Source organism: Artemia franciscana, unplaced genomic scaffold (genome assembly GCF_032884065.1).
Source record: "Artemia franciscana unplaced genomic scaffold, ASM3288406v1 Scaffold_2316, whole genome shotgun sequence".
In the NCBI taxonomy this organism is placed as follows: domain Eukaryota; kingdom Metazoa; phylum Arthropoda; class Branchiopoda; order Anostraca; family Artemiidae; genus Artemia; species Artemia franciscana.
In genome coordinates, this window is record NW_027063233.1 from 19,785 (window position 1) to 40,151 (window position 20,367).

The 20,367-nt window shown below is 37.1% G+C and overlaps 1 protein-coding gene across 1 annotated transcript; it reads left to right on the forward strand.

The window, feature by feature from the left end:
* The first annotated feature begins 261 nt into the window (after window positions 1–261).
* On the forward strand, window positions 262–3,769 carry LOC136042880 (mucin-19-like). The gene has a single exon (XM_065727812.1). It carries the CDS (start codon window positions 269–271, stop codon window positions 3,749–3,751), a length of 3,483 nt encoding a protein of 1,160 aa, XP_065583884.1. The 5' UTR covers window positions 262–268; the 3' UTR covers window positions 3,752–3,769.
* The last annotated feature ends 16,598 nt before the right edge of the window (window positions 3,770–20,367 follow it).

Here is a 20,367-nt window from a genome sequence, read left to right on the forward strand (position 1 = left end):
ATGTCGACATAGTTATGTGCAATGTAGTAATTTTCGGGGGGATTAACATGAAATTTGATTTGTCAACTGAAACTAGAATTCCTGAAATTTTATTTAACTACAAACTGCAAAAATATTTATGGAGTCCGATTAATAATCTTAATTATTTAATTCAAACAAGAAAAATACCTGAAAATCTTAAAATTTTATTGGTTTCCCTTTTGCTTTAATTGACACCTTACGTGGCTTTACGCATTTTATACTGCTATCACAAAAATTTAAGCTTAAAATGAATTGTGCTAAAATCATCATATTCTTTTGTATAATATTTTTCAGATGTTCTGAAATGAAACCTATTACGACCAGTACTATTCCAACAACTGCAAGAGCAACTGATGGAACAACTCCAGGTACGGCAACTGCGGGTACAATTCACCCTACAACTGCAGGTACGACAACTGCAGGTAAAAGTCACCCTACAACTGCAAGTACGACAACTGGAGGTACAATTCACCCTACAACTGCAGTTACGACAACTGGAGGTACAATTCTCCCTACAATTGCAGGTACGACAACTGAAGGTACACTTCACTCTACAAGTGCAGGTACGACAACTGGAGGTACAATTCACCCTAAAACTGCAGGTACGACAACTGCAGGTACAATTCACCCTACAACTGAAGGTACAAGCCACGAAAATGAGAAAACAATTCACCCTACAACTGAAGGTACGACAACTGAAGGTACAATTCACTCTACATTTTTAGGTACGACAACTGGAGGTACAATTCACCCTAAAACTGCAGGTACGACAACTGCAGGTACAATTCACCCTACAACTGAAGGTACAAGCCACGAAATTGAGAGAACAATTTACCCTACAACTGATGGAACAACTCCAGGTACGGCAACTGCGGGTACAATTCACCCTACAACTGCAGGTACGACAACTGAAGGTACAATTCACTCTACAAGTTCAGGTACGACAACTGAAGGTACAATTCACTCTACAAGTGCAGGTACGACAACTGGTGGTACAATTCACCCTAAAACTGCAGGTGCAATTCACCCTACAACTGAAGGTACAAGCCACGAAAATGAGAAAACAATTCACCCTACAACTACGAAAACTGCAGGTACAAGTCACCCTACAACTGCAGGTACGACAACTGCAGGTAAAAGTCACCCTACAACTGCAGGTACAATTCACCCTAAAACTGCAGGTACGATAACTGCAGGTACAATTTACCCTACAACTGAAGGTACAAGCCACGAAATTGAGAAAACAATTCACCCTACAACTGATGGAACAACTCCAGGTACGGCAACTACGGGTATAATTCACCCTACAACTGCAGGTACGACAACTGAAGGTACAATTCACTCTACAAGTTCAGGTACGACAACTGAAGGTACAAGTCACTCTACAAGTGCAGGTACGAAAACTGGAGGTACAATTCACCCTAAAACTGCAGGTACGACAACTGCAGGTACAATTCACCCTACAACTGAAGGTACAAGCCACGAAAATGAGAAAACAATTCACCCTACAACTACGAAAACTGCAGGTACAAGTCACCCTACAACTGCAGGTACGACAACTGCAGGTAAAAGTCACCCTACAACTGCAGGTACAATTAACCCTACAAATGAAGGTACAAGCCACAAGTCACCAGACGGAAAACGAGACGAAAACATTTCTAATAATAAAGGGAAACTTGAAGAAATAGTGGATGAAAATAAGATTAAGCAGTCCGATCATGATGGAGACGAAACAGCTACGGCAATTCACCCTACAACTGCAGGTACAATTCACCCAATAACTGCAGGTACGACAACTGCAGGTACAATTCACTCTACAGCTGCAAGTACGACAACTGGAGGTACAATTCACCCTTCAACTGCAGGAGTGACAACTGCAGAAGGTACAAGCCACGAAAATGAGAAAACAATTCACCCTACAACTGAAGTTACGACAACTGAAGGTACAATTCACTCTACAAGTCCAGGTACGACAACTGGAGGTACAATTCACCCTAAAACTGCAGGTACGACAACTGCAGGTACAATTTACCCTACAACTGAAGGTACAAGCCACGAAATTGAGAAAACAATTCACCCTACAACTGATGGAACAACTCCAGGTACGGCAACTACGGGTATAATTCACCCTACAACTGCAGGTACGACAACTGAAGGTACAATTCACTCTACAAGTTCAGGTACGACAACTGAAGGTACAAGTCACTCTACAAGTGCAGGTACGACAACTAGAGGTACAATTCACCCTACAACTAAAGGTACAAGCCACGAAAATGAGAAAATAATTCACCCTACAACTACGAAAACTGCAGGTACAAGTCACCCTACAACTGCAGGTACGATAACTGCAGGTAAAAGTCACCCTACAACTGCAGGTACTACAACTGAAGGTACAATTCACTCTACATTTTTAGGTACGACAACTGGAGATACAATTCACCCTAAAACTGCAGGTACGACAACTGCAGGTACAATTCACCCTACAACTGAAGGTACAAGCCACGAAATTGAGAGAACAATTCACCCTACAACTGATGGAACAACTCCAGGTACGGCAACTGCGGGTACAATTCACCCTACAACTGCAGGTACGACAACTGAAGGTACAATTCACTCTACAAGTTCAGGTGCGACAACTGAAGGTACAATTCACTCTACAAGTGCAGGTACGACAACTGGTGGTACAATTCACCCTAAAACTGCAGGTGCAATTCACCCTACAACTGAAGGTACAAGCCACGAAAATGAGAAAACAATTCACCCTACAAATACGAAAACTGCAGGTACAAGTCACCCTACAACTGCAGGTACGACAACTGCAGGTAAAAGTCACCCTACAACTGCAGGTACAATTCACCCAAAAACTGCAGGTACGATAACTCCAGGTACAATTTACCCTACAGCTGAAGGTACAAGCCACGAAATTGAGAAAACAATTCACCCTACAACTGATGGAACAACTCCAGGTACGGCAACTACGGGTATAATTCACCCTACAACTGCAGGTACGACAACTGAAGGTACAATTCACTCTACAAGTTCAGGTACGACAACTGAAGGTACAAGTCACTCTACAAGTGCAGGTACGACAACTGGAGGTACAATTCACCCTACAACTAAAGGTACAAGCCACGAAAATGAGAAAATAATTCACCCTACAACTACGAAAACTGCAGGTACAAGTCACCCTACAACTGCAGGTACGACAACTGCAGGTAAAAGTCACCCTACAACTGCAGGTACAATTCACCCTACAAATGAAGGTACAAGCCACAAGTCACCAGACGGAAAACGAGACGAAAACATTTCTAATAATAAAGGGAAACTTGAAGAAATAGTGGATGAAAATAATATTAAGCAGTCCGATCATGATGGAGAATTTGGGGACATGTATAATGAGGATGAGGACAACAAAAACGAAAAACGAGACGAAAACAATGGACATACACCAGATTTTCGGATGTACACCAGACCTACGAAAGTTGCAGGTACAATTCACCCTACAGCTGCAGGTACAAGTCACGAAAATGAGAAAACAACGAAAAAAGTAGAGGATAAGATGGATCGAAATACAGTGATGTCCGATCATGATGGAGACAAAAACGATGGAAATGGTTCTAAGCAGTATATTTTACCAATAGCCATAGGCATTTTTGTAGTTCTTATTGTTGTGGGACTTTTTTGTTGTTGTAGGAAAAAGAGAAAGAGACCCTTGTTGTTACCTAATTAAAGAGGCAAATGCCGTCAATGTCTTGTTTGTTTCTAGCCCGGCTATAAAGGATGACACAGAAAGTTGAACGAAAATTATTTTCTTTTTTTCGTGATCTCTGTGTTATTTTGATCTGGTTCAATGCTCCCCGCAACATTACCTGAAAGCTTCGACTGATTTTTTTTTTGCCTATTTGGAAACCAAAGGCCACGATACCCTCTCCCAATAACAAATCTATATATATAAAAATAAGTTGTCTGTGTGTATGTGTGTCGAGTGACGTCATGTTTGTGTGTCGACTGATGTCAAGTTTGTCGAATGACGTCATTTTAAGGATTGAGCTGTATGCGTCATGAAGTTGTTTGTCGACTGACGTCATGTTTGTCAACTGATGAAATTACATACCGGGACACCGGGAAACAAATGACGACCAGGACACAGGGAATATAAATGACGACCGGGAACCTCAAAGAGAAATCACAGACTGGGACAACCGGACACAAATCACATCCGGGACACAGGCGATATAAATGACGACCGGGACACAGGGACACAACTACAACGGGGAAGCCGGGGGCACAGGCGGGATACGACCGGGACACAGGGATTTTTACAATAGAAATTACAGACCGGGACACCGGGACACAAATGACGACCGGGACACAGGGAATATAAATGACGACCGGGACACTCAAAGAGAAATTACAAACTGGAACACCGGGACACAAATGACAACCGGGAAACAGTGAATATAAATGACGACCGCGACACAGGGACACATCATTAGAATAATGAGGTATAGATCTGAATACGGATTGTTTTTCCAAGGGACAATTATATGTTGCATGTTCAAGAGTCAGTAAACCAGACAATCTATTTATATGCACAGACAATGGGACAGCGAAGAATGTTGTATATTCGCATGTTTTACGTAGTTAAAAACATATATATATATATAAATATATATATATATCATTTTTTGATCGAATTGATGCCAGAATCAGTTTTATCACAAACGTTTTACCAGTACCTCCTGGCGCATCCAAAAAGAAAATTTCTCCAACGTTGTTATCGACATAATGCATTATCGTATCATAAATGTCTTTTTGTTCCGACGTTAACTTGGAAATGTTATTTTATACATACGACAATAGATCACTCGTACTGTAACTTTGTTCACGATCCAATTCTACACATGTCGAAACAGCAGCGATACGGTTAGGTGAAGGCATTCCCAAATCCTGAAGAGGTTTGTTTGCCATATGTACGCACAAATCTTCTATAACAACTAAAGTGTAGTTATAAATTTCTGATGTAAAATCAAAAGTCATATCTGACGTCTCTGTTTTCGATGGAGTATATCTTCGGACATTTTTGACTTATATTTTTCCCATAACTCTGTAGGAGCTGATGGAGAGCAAGTTGTTAAAATGATGCCAAACAATGCACGAATTTGACTTGGGGTTGACGTTTCGCACGCGTCATTGATGCAGTTATCCCAGTGTTGGTCATTCTCCAATAAATTCAGAGCTTGGCATGCACTACGGTAAGTGTCATGTATAGTACCATTTACAGTCCTCAAATACTCAAAGGATGTCGGACCGGGCACATTCACCAAAAGCAGGCGCAGAAAGAAGCATTCATGTTGATTGGGGTAAACGGTGTAGAGTCTTCCTATCGTGGTATCTTTGAAGATGGTAGGTTGGCCGTCGACTGACTTACCCTGTTTTCGACGTTCAAATACTTTATTTTTAGTATTCCACGTGTAATACGAAGGCACTTCAGTATACAGCAGTTTTTTTGCAAAAGAATCATTTTTGCAAAGCGAAAAGAAAGCGGTTAACTTTGTATCCGTTGGATTCAGGGCTCTTTGTTGCACGTTGGTTTCCGAGAAATAAACACGTTGACCATTCTGTAAATGTACAGCTAAGTGAACTACAGCTGGACTACGTTCATGTATCGGAAATGAAAGAATTCGCCAAACAGCTTCATTACTGCTTATGTATCTTCCAGCCTGATATTGTACGATTTCGTCAATATCTTTGATTTCGGGCTGCAAGCCAAAAACTGCCATGTCACTGCCTTTGTTGACGTATTTACATATGTATTTGATTGCCTTTACGGAGTTACAGTATTCAACGTTTATGTGTGCATTAAATGTTTTTGATAATAATGGGGAATATGGAACAACCCACTGGTTATCTACTTCGATGGTGGTACCGTTACGCTTCTTTATTATTGCTGTTTTACCGCCATCTTCAGTAGATCTTCTTCTATATTGTGGGTAACCATCATTGCCAGTAATTGTGTTGGATACTAAAAGTCGAGGATATTGCTTTGTGCACCTTCCTTTGGCCATGCATGGTGAATTTTCGTTCAGTGCACCGCAAGGTCCATGTATCATATTTTTTACAATAATATCATGAAACCCCTTATCGACATTTTCATCAGGTATTTCAGCGGAAATCACATCATCAATTTCGTTCGAAGTAATTTTTTTATGTAGCCAGATTAGTATATGTGCGTGTGACAAACCTCGTTTTTGGCATTCCACTGAGTACATCCAGCATCGCAATGACCCAAACACTTCAAGTTTTACTATGTAGTTTATCAGTGATTTCAACTTTTGCCGGAAGACACGGGCCGTAATGTCATGTCTATGAACCGCCGATTGTCCTTGAAGTAAAAGCTGCAGTATCTCGTCCCAAGATTGATTACATGTAAATGTAATAAATAAATCTGGACGACCATAGAGACGAACATACGCAATAGCATCTTGAGCATATTCATGCATATGAAGGGGACTGCCAGCATATGACGAAGGTAAAATTATTAATCTTCCAACGTTTGTGATATTACCGTCATCTATAACTGCATCTCGCAAATGAATGTATTGTTCAGAGCGGAGCTTGGTCTGATTCAGACGGATATATAGCAAACGTTCTGATTCAATTTTAGCATACATATCAACGACGAATTGGTGAAACAATTCACGGCATTTTAAAATATAATTTTCTTCATCCTGCCAAATCATTAGTCTATAGGAATAATAATGCATTGCACTGCATTTCTTATTCATTTCTTTGTTAGTGGCTGGATTCATTAATGTAATATTAAAGTGATAGCCGTCGGCTCCATCCCAAAAAATGATAGGATATTGTAGGGCATCGTAGCATCGATGAGTTTCAGCAATTCTTAACAACTGAGCGTTTCGCTTATGAAGAATAATATCTCGAGGTAAAAACTGATCACCGACCATAACGATTGCCACTTCGTCGATAGTTGGAGCATTGTATCTACGCACATGTTGGCCAGGAGGCGTTTTGTCAGCGGAAATGACAATTTTATGCGTATCAGTAGGCATCAAATCGATGGCTGTTTTGAACAGACGCACTAAATTATTATTTTCGTGGAAAAGATGTTGTAATTGGAAAACGATTGTCCTTTCAACGTTGGGAGAAATTTCGCAACGTGCATTCAATTCAGAATTTCTATCACTGATGAAGTACAATTGTAAAAATTTATGATTCTCGCCTGAGAATGGTAGAAGGGACCCTGCTCTATGATAAATTTGCCCTTTTACTTTGAAAGTAGACATAAATTGATCTGGATTTTCGATTTGGGCTCCAAACGACGTCATTTGGAAACATGAGTTGTATTTTCTGATTTGTGACAAAAAACGCTTAGATTCTGACGTAGTTCCAGTAAGGAAAGTCTTCAATGGCTCTGGTGGTGCAGCCAATAGAGGAAGTTTAGCTTTTCCTGAGGCGCAACACATTCCCATTGTTTCACCATTGAATTTCAAGGCCTTGCAATAGGGACAAATTTTAGACATTGTCCCGATTTGAACACATCTACTCAAGCTATAATCATTGACTGGGTTGTACCTGAATGCCAGGCGATAACTTTCAGGTTGCTCTGATTCCTCGGCACGCTTTCTTTTCTTACTTTCTCTATCAGCAGCAAGCCTGATTTCTTGCTGTTCTTGTAATTCCTCGGCACGCCTTCTTTTTTCACTTTCTCTTTTAGCAGCAAGTCTGCTTCCGCGTTGCTCTGGTAGTTCCTCGGCACGCTTTCTGTTCTTTCTTTCTCTATCAGCCTCAAGCCTGTTTCCTTGCTGTTCTTTTGATTCCTCGGCACGCTTTCTTTTCTGACTTTCTCTATCAGCAGCAAGTTTTTTGGCATAGACTCTTTGAGCATCTTCATCGGCTTTTGCCATTGTAAGTTCATCAGTCATTTTAAACTTAAACATTAATAGATTTTTACGTGAACATATGTCTTAAATATCTTGAATGACGTCACCGTCAAAGCAAAAATGATATTTTTATATATATAGATGACGTCACCGTCAAAGCAAAAATGACGACAACTAGCTTCATGACGTCAGTCAACACAGAAACATGACGTCACCTGACAGACAGACAGACACACAGACAGACAACTTATTTTTATATATATAGATATATATAAAAATATATATATATATATATATATATATATATATATATATATATATATATATATATATATATATATATATATATATATATATATATCTATATATATAAAAATAAGTTGTCTGTGGATGGATGGATGGATGGATGTGTGGATGGATGTGTCAGGTGACGTCATGTTTCGGCTGACGTCATGAAATTAGTTGCCGTCATTTTTGCTTTGAAGGTGACGTCATTCAAGTTATATAAGACATATGTTCGCCGTCATGTTTCGGCTGACGTCATGAAATTAGCTGCCATCATTTTTGCTTTGAAGGCATCATTTTTGCTTTGAAGGCGTGACGTCATTCAAGTTATATAAGACGGATGTTCGTGTAGAATTCTATTAATGCTTAAGTTTATAATGACTGATGAAGATGCTCAAAGAGTCTATGCCAGAAAACTTGCTGGTGATAGAGAAAGTCAGAAAAGAAAGCGTGCCGAGGAACTACCAGAGCAACGCGAAAGCAGACTTGCTGCTAAAAGAGAAAGTGAAAAAAGAAAGCATGCCGAGGAACTACCAGAGCAACGCAGAAGCAGACTTGCTGCTAAAAGAGAATGTGAAAAAAGAAAGCATGCCGAGGAACTACCAGAGCAACGCAGAAGCAGACTTGCTGCTAAAAGAGAATGTGAAAAAAGAAAGCATGCCGAGGAACTACCAGAGCAACGCGAAAGCAGACTTGCTGCTAAAAGAGAAAGTGAAAAAAGAAAGCATGCCGAGGAACTACCAGAGCAACGCAGAAGCAGACTTGCTGCTAAAAGAGAATGTGAAAAAAGAAAGCATGCCGAGGAACTACCAGAGCAACGCAGAAGCAGACTTGCTGCTAAAAGAGAATGTGAAAAAAGAAAGCATGCCGAGGAACTACCAGAGCAACGCGAAAGCAGACTTGCTGCTAAAAGAGAAAGTGAAAAAAGAAAGCATGCCGAGGAACTACCAGAGCAACGCAGAAGCAGACTTGCTGCTAAAACAGAATGTGAAAAAAGAAGGCGGGCCGAGGAATTACAAGAACAGCAAGAAATCAGGCTTGCTGCTGATAGAGAAAGTAAGAAAAGAAAGCGTGCCGAGGAATCAAAAGACCAGCAGGAAATCAGGCTTGCTGCTGATAGAGAAAGTAAGAAAAGAAAGCGTGCCGAGGAATCAGAGCAATCTGAAAGTTATCGCCTGGCATTCAGGTACAACCCAGTCGATGATTATAGCTTGAGTAGCTGTGTTCAAATCGGGACAATGTCCAAAATTTGTCCCTATTGCAAGGCCTTGAAATTCAATGGTGAAACAATGGGAATGTGTTGCGCCTCAGGAAAAGTTAAACTTCCTCTATTGGCTGCACCACCAGAGCCATTGAAGACTTTCCTTACTGGAACTACGTCAGAATCTAAGCGTTTTTTGTCAAAAATCAGACAATACAACTCATGTTTCCAAATGACGTCGTTTGGAGCCCAAATCGAAAATCCAGATCAATTTATGTCTACTTTTAAAGTAAAAGGGCAAATTTATCATAAAGCAGGGTCCCTTCTACCATTATTAGGCGAGAATCATAAATTTTTACAATTGTACTTCATCAGTGATAGAAATTCTGAATTGAATGCACGTTGCGAAATTTCTCCCAACGTTGAAAGGACAATCGTTTCCCAATTGCAACATCTTTTCCACGAAAATAATAATTTAGTGCGTCTGTTCAAAACAGCCATCGATTTGATGCCTACTGATACTCATAAAATTGTTATTTCCGCTGACAAAACGCCTCCTGGCCAACATGTGCGTAGATACAATGCTCCGACTATCGACGAAGTGGCAATCGTTATGGTCGGTGATCAGTTTTTACCTCGAGATATTATTCTACATAAGCGAAACGCCCAGTTGTTAAGAATTGCTGAAACTCATCGATGCTACGATGCCCTACAATATCCTATCATTTTTTGGGATGGAGCCGACGGCTATCACTTTAATATTAAATTGATGAATCCAGCCACTAACAAAGAAATGAATAAGAAATGCAGTGCAATGCATTATTATTCCTATAGACTAATGATTCGGCAGGATGAAGAAAATTATATTTTAAAATGCCGTGAATTGTTTCACCAATTTGTCGTGGATATGTATGCAAAAATTGAATCAGAACGTTTGCTATATATCCGCCTGAATCAGACCAAGCTCCGCTCTGAACAATACATTCATTTGCGAGATGCAGTTATAAATGACGGTAATACCACAAACGTTGGAAGATTAACAATTTTACCTTCGTCATATGCTGGCAGTCCACGTCATATGCATGAATATGCTCAAGATGCTATTGCGTATGTTCGTCTCTATGGTCGTCCAGATTTATTTATTACATTTACATGTAATCAATCTTGGGACGAGATACTGCAGCTTTTACTTCAAGGACAATCGGCGGTTCATAGGCATGACATTACGGCACGTGTCTTCCGGCAAAAGTTGAAATCACTGATAAACTACCTTGTAAAACATGAAGTGTTTGGGTCAGTGCGATGCTGGATGTACTCAGTGGAATGGCAAAAACGAGGTTTGCCACACGCACATATACTAATCTGGCTACATAAAAAAATTACTTCAAACGAAATTGATGATGTGATTTCCGCTGAAATACCTGATAAAAATGTCGATAAGGGGTTACATGATATTATTGTAAAAAATATGATACATGGACCTTGCGGTGCACTGAACGAAAATTCACCATGCATGGCCAAAGGAAGGTGCACAAAGCAATATCCTCGACTTTTAGTACCCACAACAATTACTGGCAATGATGGTTACCCACAATATAGAAGAAGATCTACTGAAGATGGCGGTAAAACAGCAATAATAAAGAAGCGTAACGGTACCACCATCGAAGTAGATAACCAGTGGGTTGTTCCATATTCCCCTTTATTATCCAAAACATTTAATGCACATATAAACGTTGAATACTGTAACTCCGTAAAGGCAATAAAATATATATGTAAATACGTCAACAAAGGCAGTGACATGGCAGTTTTTGGCTTGCAGTCCGAAATCAAAGATTTCGATGAAATCGTAGAATATCAGGCTGGAAGATACATAAGCAGTAATGAAGCTGTTTGGCAAATTCTTTCATTTCCGATACATGAACGTAGTCCAGCTGTTGTTCACTTAGCGGTACATTTACAGAATGGTCAACGTGTTTATTTCACGGAAACCAACGTGCAACAAAGAGTCCTGAATCCACCGGATACAACATTAACAGCTTTTTTTTCGCTTTGCAAAAATGATTCTTTTGCGAAAAAACTGCTGTATACTGAAGTGCCTTCGTATTACACGTGGAATACTAAAAATAAAGTATTTGAACGTCGAAAACAGGGTAAGTCAGTCGACGGCCAACCTACCATCTTCAAAGATACCACGATAGGAAGACTCTACACCGTTCACCCCAATCAACATGAATGCTTCTTTCTACGCCTGCTTTTGGTGAATGTACCCGGTCCGACATCCTTTGAGTATTTGAGGACTGTAAATGGTACTATACATGACACTTACCGTAGTGCATGCCAAGCTCTGAATTTATTGGAGAATGACCAACACTGGGATAACTGCATCAATGACGCGTGCGAAACGTCAACCCCAAGTCAAATTCGTGCATTGTTTGGCATCATTTTAACAACTTGCTCTCCATCAGCTCCTACAGAGTTATGGGAAAAATATAAGTCAAAAATGTCCGAAGATATACTTCATCGAAAACAGTTAGAGACGTCAGACATGACTTTTGATTTTACACCAGAAATTTATAACTACACTTTAGTTGTTATAGAAGATATTTGCATAAGTATGGCAAACAAACCTCTTCAGGGTTTGGGAATGCCTTCACCTAACCGTATCGCTGCTGTTTCGACATGTGTAGAATTGGATCGTGAACAAAGTTACAGTACGAGTGATCTATTGTCGTATGTACAAAATAACATTTCCAAGTTAACGTCGGAACAAAAAGACATTTATGATACGATAATGCATTGTGTCGATAACAACGTTGGAGAAATTTTCTTTTTGGATGCGCCAGGAGGTACTGGTAAAACGTTTGTGATAAAACTGATTCTGGCATCAATTCGATCTAAAAATGATATAGCGTTGGCAATTGCGTCGTCCGGAATAGCCGCAACATTGCTGCCTGGTGGAAGAACTGCTCATTCCGCTTTGAAATTGCCTCTGAACTTGCATTCTACAGAAACTCCCACGTGCAATATTTCCAAATCATCTGGGATGGGTAAAGTATTGCAGCAATGCAAACTTATTATTTGGGATGAGTGCACAATGGCACACAAAAAATCGCTCGAGGCTCTGGATCAATGCTTGAAAGATTTAAGAGGGAATTCGAAACCCTTTGGCAGCACATTAATATTGCTTGCAGGAGATTTCAGGCAAACATTACCTATAATACCTAGATCAACTCCTGCAGACGAAATGAATGCTTGCCTGAAAAATTCTAATTTATGGGCACACGTAAAAACATTAAAATTAACTACAAATATGCGTGTCCGATTGCAAAACGATGACTCTGGTCAAACATTTTCAGATCAATTGCTAGCAATGGGAAACGGAAAGCTCCCAGTAGACTCAATTTCAGGACGTATACAACTACCTGCTGATTTCTGTAATTTAGTGACGTCCAAAAATGAATTGATTGAAAATATATTTCCGAATATTCTAAAAAATTATAAAAATAATAAATGGCTAAGTGAAAGAGCGATTCTCGCACCCAAGAATATAGACGTCCACGAAATCAACAATATTGTTTTGACCAAGATTCAAGACCAGGCAGTCCTTTACAAGTCAGTCGACACAGTTTTGGAACCAAATGAAGCGGTTAATTATCCATCTGAATTTTTAAATTCCATAGATCTTTCAGGGTTTCCACCACACGTGCTACAACTAAAAATAGGCGTACCAATAATATTGTTACGTAACATAAACCCACCAAAGCTTTGCAATGGCACTCGACTTGCCGTAAAAAAAACAATGGAAAACCTAATAGAGGCCACAATCCTGACAGGGCCTTTTGAGGGTGAGGCTGTTCTTATTCCTCGCATTCCCATGATTCCAACAGATCTGCCTTTTCAATTTAAAAGATTGCAATTCCCAATTCGATTAGCATTTGCAATCACCATTAACAAAGCTCAAGGTCAATCATTAGAAAAATGTGGTATTGATCTTAATACTGATTGTTTTTCCCATGGACAATTGTACGTTGCATGTTCGAGGGTCGGTAAACCTGACAATCTATTTATATGCAGCGAGAATTGGACAGCGAAGAATGTTGTATATTCTCAAGTTTTACGAAGTTAGTTGTATTTCGGAACAGACTGTTGTATATTCACAAGTTTTACGTAGTTAATTTGTATTGTATCTATCTATCTATCTATCTATATAAAAACGAGTTGTGTGTATGCATGTTTGTTTGTTTGTAAAAAGAACGTTTGCATATGACGTCATTATTAGTACATACGGCTTTGTATATGGACAGACAATGGGAAAGCCAAGAATGTTGTATATTCGCAATTTTTACGTAGTTTGAAACACATATATAAATCTATCTATATTCACAGGTGGGACACAGGGACACAACTACAATGGCGCGTAACTAATATGGCGCGTAACTAATATGGCGCGTAACGACTTACGCGCGCGGGGGGGCTTGGGGGGGGCGCGAAGCGCCCCCACCAACTAGGTGTTGGGGTGGCGCGAAGCGCCACCCCAACAGCTAGTATATATATATATATATCTATATATATAAATCTATATATATATAAAAATATATATAAAATATATATAATCTTCTATATATATAAAAATAAATTGTTTGTCTGTATATCGACTGGTGTCATGTTTGTGTTTCGACTGACATCATAAAGTTAGTTGTCGTCATTTTTGCTATGACGGTGACGTCATTAACGGTATTTAAGACATTTGTTCACGGAAAAATGTTTAATTGTAAAATGACTGAAGAACCTACAATGGCAACAGCCGAAGAAGCTGCTCAAAGAGTTTATGCCAAAAAGCTTGCTGCTGATAGAGAAAGTAAGAAAAGAAGGCGTTCCGAGGAACCACAAGAACAGCAAGAAAACAGGCTTGCAGCTGATAGAGAAAGTAAGAAAAGAAAGCGTGCCGGGGAATCACAAGAACAGCAAGAAAACAGGCTTGCGGCTAAGGAACGCAAAACCGCGCAGTTAGATGAAAATCCACCTGGACAGCGAGAGTCAAAACACATCAAAACTGAAAATGATAGCGATGATGATTGGGTTTGGGATTTTGACTTGGATAAGGTCATCAATGCCTACCAAATTTAAGTTAAAAAACAAAGGTTCGTAGATATGGACTTCATAGTGACGCTGAAAAATAAAGAAGAAAAAGAAAACTGAAAAAAGAAAAAAGGTAAAAAACTAAAAAAAAAAACTAAAAAGAAAAAAACACTCAAAGAGAAAGAATATTTTGACAATAGATTAAATTCGAAAAAAGAAAAATGGTAAAAAACTAAAAAAAAAACTAAAAAGAAAAAACTAAAAAAAAAATTAGAAAAATTAAAAAAAGAAAAAACCTAAAAAGAAAAAACTTGAAAAAATAAAAAAGATAAAAAACTAAAAAAAAATCTAAAAAAAGCTAAAAAACTAAAAAAAGAAAAAACTAAAAAAACTGGGAATTGCACAAATATTTCAATATATTTTGGCAATAGATTAAAGTAATTCGAAAACCTTAAAACAGATACCCCAAATTTTGAGGTTTATTATAAATTGTTGGAGCTTTAGCTTGCTTGGCACGTAAAGATTTTTCCAAGTGTCAATGTTAGAATGAACATTGACAAATTGAAGAAAACAAATCAATAAAAAGAAGAAACTTAAAAAGAAAAACTAAAAAAGAAAAACTAAGAAAAGAAAAAACTAAAAAAGAAAAAAAAACTGAAATGAAACTGTATCTATATATCTATATAAATGACGACCGGGACACTCAAAGAGAAATTACAGACTGGGATACCGGGACACAAATAACGACCGGGACACAGGGAATATAAATGACGACCTGGACACAGGGACACAACTACAACAGGGACGCCGGGGGCACAGGGGGATATATAAATGACGACGGGGACACAGGGAATGTTCGATTAGCAATCATCATCAACAAAGCTCAAGGGCAATCGTTAGAAAAATGCGGTATAGATATGAATACGGATTGTTTTCCCATGGACAATTATTATGTTGCATGTTCAAGAGTTGGTAAACCTGGCAATCTATTTATATGGACACACAATAGGACAGCAGAGAATGTTGCATATTCGCAAGTTTTACGTAGTTAAATATATATATATATTTATATATATATAAAAATAAGTTGTCTGTGTGTCGAGTGACGTCATGTTTGTGTGTCGACTGACGTCATGTTTGTCGACTGACGAAATTACAGATCGGGACGCAAATGACGACCGGGACATCTATCTATCTATATATATAAAAATAAGTTGTCTGTCTGTCTGTGGGTCTGTGGATCTGTGGATCAGGTGACGTCATGTTTCGGCTGACGTCATGAAATTAGTTGCCGTCATTTTTGTTATGACGATGCTTAGTATATTGTAAAACACATTAATTTGGTTAATAATATACCATTTAAAACACCAAAATGAACATGCTGGAGTAGTCACTCGGTGAGAGAGGGTGTCAGAACGGAGAATGAAGGTCCCAGGTTCAAATCCTGGTTAGGCTAAAAAAGGTAAAAAACTAAAACCTAAAAAAAAAACTGAAAAAACTAAAAAAAGGCAAAAACTACATATATATTTATTCATATTTCTTTAGTTTTCTTTTTCTCTATTATTTTTCAGGTTTTTCCTTTTTTTAGTTTTTTTCTTTTTTAGTTTTAGTTTTTTTTTAGTTTTTTACCTTTTTTTAGTTTTTTTTAGTTTTTTTAGTTTTTTAGCTTTTTTAGTTTTTTTATTAGTTTTTATTTTTTTGTAGTTTTTGCCTTTTTTTATTTTTTTCAGTTTTTTTTTAGTTATTAGATTTTTACCTTTTTTTAGTTTTTTTTAGTTTTTTAGCTTTTTTAGTTTTTTTTCTTTTTAGTTTTTTTTGTAGTTTTTACCTTTTTTAGTTTTTTTCTTCTTTTGTATTAGTGTGAAATAATTCAGACGTCATATGCGAACAAACATGACGTCACCTGATCCACAGATCCACACACAGACAACTTATTTTTATATCTATACTAGCTGTTGGGGTGGCGCTTCGCGCCACCCCAACACCTAGTTGGTGGGGGCGCTTCGCGCCCCCCCCAAGCCCCCCCGCGCGCGTAAGTCGTTACGCGCCATAATAGTTACGCGCCATTGTAGTTGTGTCCCTATGTCCCACCTGTGAATATAGATATATATATATATATATGGTTTTAACTACGTAAAACTTGCGAATATACAACATTCTTTGCTGTCCCATTGTCTTTGCATATAAATAGATTGTCAGGTTATCCCCCTGTTTCCCCCGGTGTCCCCGTTGTAGTTGTGTCCCTGTGTCCCGGTCGTCATTTATATTCCCTGTGTCCCGGGTCCCGGTCATCATTTGTATCCCGGTGTCCCGGTCTGTATATACATTCGTTTTTTAGTTTTGTTTTTCTCCTTTATTTTTTTCCTTTTTTTTTCTTTTTTAGCTTATTTAGATTTTTAGATTTTTTAGTTTTTTTTATTAGTTTTTAGTTTTTATTTCTTTTTAGTTTTTTTGTCCCGGTCGTCATTTATATCCCCCTGTTTCCCCCGGTGTCCTCGTTGTAGTTGTGTCCCTGTGTCCCGGTCGTTATTTATATTCCCTGTGTCCCGGTCGTCATTTGTATCCCGGTGTACCGGTCTGTATATACATTCGTTTTTTAGTTTTGTTTTTCTCCTTTATTTTTTTCCTTTTTTTTTCTTTTTTAGTTTATTTAGATTTTTAGATTTTTTAGTTTTTTTATTAGTTTTTAGTTTTTTTTTCTTTTTAGTTTTTTGTAGTTTTTACCTTCTTTTTAGTTTTGTTAATTTTTTTTTTTACTTGTGTCTTGGTCGTCATTTATACTCCCTGTGTCCCGGTGCTTTGTTGATTGCTAATCGAACATTCCTTTTGTCCTGGTCGCTTTCTCTTTGAGTGTCGTCATTTATTTTTTTCTTTTTTAGTTCTTTTAGTTTTTACCTTTTTTAGTTTTTTTTTAGTTTTTAGTTTTTTTAGTTTTTTACCTTTTTTTAGTTTTTTTAGTTTTTAGCTTTTTTATTTTTTTATTAGTTTTTAGTTTTTTTGTAGTTTTTGCCTTTTTTTTAGTTTTTTTAGTTTTTTAGCTTTTTTATTAGTTTTTAGTTTTTTTTGTAGTTTTTGCCTTTTTTTAGTTTTTTCAGTTTTGACGTCACCTGATCCAGTTTTTTCAGGTGACGTCACCTGATCCACGATCCACAGATCCACAGACAACTTATTTTTATATATATAGATAGTTTTTTTTTTTTTACTTATGTCCTGGTCGTCATTTATACTCCCTGTGTCCCGGTGCTTTGTTGATTGATAATCGAACATTCCTTTTGTCCTGGTCGCTTTCTCTTTGAGTGTCGTCATTTATTAGTTTTTCCCTTTTTTTTTAGTTTTTTATTGGTTTTTACCTTTATTTTAGCTTATTTTTCAGTTTTTTTCCTTTTTTTTAGTTTTTTTTTATTTTTTATTTTTTTTAGTTTTTTACCTTTTTTTAGTTTTTTTAGTTTTTTTAGTTTTTTAGCTTTTTTACTTTTTTTATTAGTTTTTAGTTTTTTTTTGTAGTTTTTGCCTTTTTTTAGTTTTTTCAGTTTTTTTTTTAGTTTTTTATTGGTTTTTACCTTTATAGTTTTTTTAGTTTTTTAGCTTTTTTATTTTTTTTATTAGTTTTTAGTTTTTTTTGTAGTTTTTGCCTTTTTTTAGTTTTTTCAGTTTTGACGTCACCTAATCCAGTTTTTTCAGGTGACGTCACCTGACACATCCATCCATCCATCCACAGACAACTTATTTTTATATATATCTACTAGCTGTTGGGGTGGCGCTTCGCGCCACCCCAACACCTAGTTGGTGGGGGCGCTTCGCGCCCCCCCCAAGCCCCCCCGCGCGCGTAAGTCGTTACGCGCCATAATAGTTACGCGCCATTGTAGTTGTGTCCCTATGTCCCACCTGTGAATATAGATAGATATATATATATGGTTTTAACTACGTAAAACTTGCGAATATACAACATTCTTTGCTGTCCCATTGTCTTTGCATATAAATAGATTGTCAGGTTTACCGACTCTTGAACATGCAACATATAATGGTCCATGGGAAAACAATCTGTATTCAGATCTATACCTCATGATTCTAATGATTGCCCTTGAGCTTTGTTGATGGTGATTGCTAATCGACCATTCCCTGTCCCGGTGTCCCGGTCGTCATTTACATCCCCCTGTTTCCCCCGGTGTCCCCGTTGTAGTTGTGTCCCTGTGTCCCGGTCGTCATTTATATTCCCTGTGTCCCGGGTCCCGGTCGTCATTTGTATCCCGGTGTCCCGGTCTGTATATACATTCGTTTTTTAGTTTTGTTTTTCTCCTTTATTTTTTTCCTTTTTTTTCTTTTTTAGCTTATTTAGATTTTTAGATTTTTTAGTTTTTTTATTAGTTTTTAGTTTTTTTTTCTTTTTAGTTTTTTTGTCCCGGTCGTCATTTATATCCCCCTGTTTCCCCCGGTGTCCCCGTTGTAGTTGTGTCCCTGTGTCCCGGTCGTCATTTATATTCCCTGTGTCCCGGTCGTCATTTGTATCCCGGTGTACCGGAGTTGTGTCCCTGTGTCCCGGTCGTCATTTATATTCCCTGTGTCCCGGGTCCCCGGTCGTCATTTGTATCCCGGTGTCCCGGTCTGTATATACATTCGTTTTTTAGTTTTGTTTTTCTCCTTTATTTTTTTCCTTTTTTTTTCTTTTTTAGCTTATTTAGATTTTTAGATTTTTAGTTTTTTTATTAGTTTTTAGTTTTTTTTTCTTTTTAGTTTTTTTGTCCCGGTCGTCATTTATATCCCCCTGTTTCCCCCGGGTCGTCATTTATACTCCCTGTGTCCCGGTGCTTTGTTGATTGCTAATCGAACATTCCTTTTGTCCTGGTCGCTTTCTCTTTGAGTGTCGTCATTTATTTTTTTCTTTTTTAGTTCTTTTAGTTTTTACCTTTTTTAGTTTTTTTTAGTTTTTAGTTTTTTTAGTTTTTTACCTTTTTTTAGTTTTTTTAGTTTTTTTTAGTTTTTTAGCTTTTTTATTTTTTTTATTAGTTTTTAGTTTTTTGTAGTTTTTGCCTTTTTTTTAGTTTTTTTAGTTTTTTAGCTTTTTTATTAGTTTTTAGTTTTTTTTGTAGTTTTTGCCTTTTTTTAGTTTTTTTAGTTTTTTAGCTTTTTTATTTTTTTTATTAGTTTTTAGTTTTTTTTGTAGTTTTTGCCTTTTTTTTCTCTTTGAGTGTCGTCATTTATTAGTTTTTTCCTTTTTTTTTTTAGTTTTTTATTGGTTTTTACCTTTATTTTAGCTTATTTTTCAGTTTTTTCCTTTTTTTTAGTTTTTTTTATTTTTTATTTTTTTTAGTTTTTTACCTTTTTTTAGTTTTTTTAGTTTTTTAGCTTTTTTACTTTTTTTATTAGTTTTTAGTTTTTTTTGTAGTTTTTGCCTTTTTTTAGTTTTTTCAGTTTTTTTTTAGTTTTTTATTGGTTTTTACCTTTATAGTTTTTTTAGTTTTTTAGCTTTTTTATTTTTTTTATTAGTTTTTAGTTTTTTTGTAGTTTTTGCCTTTTTTAGTTTTTTCAGTTTTGACGTCACCTGATCCAGTTTTTTCAGGTGACGTCACCTGACACATCCATCCATCCATCCATCCACAGACAACTTATTTTTATATATATAGATATATATAAAAATAAGTTGTCTGTCCGTTACGCCAGATTATATCTTCTACATATATAAAAGAAAACAAACTAGAATGTAAAAACTGGAAATTGCATAAATATTTCAAAATATTTTGACAATTGATTAAAGTAATTCGGAAAAAGAAAAATGGTAAAAAACTAAAAAAAAAACTAAAAAGAAAAAACTAAAAAAAAAATAAAAATTAAAAAGATTAAAAAAAGAAAAAAACCTAAAAAGAAAAAACGTACAAAAAT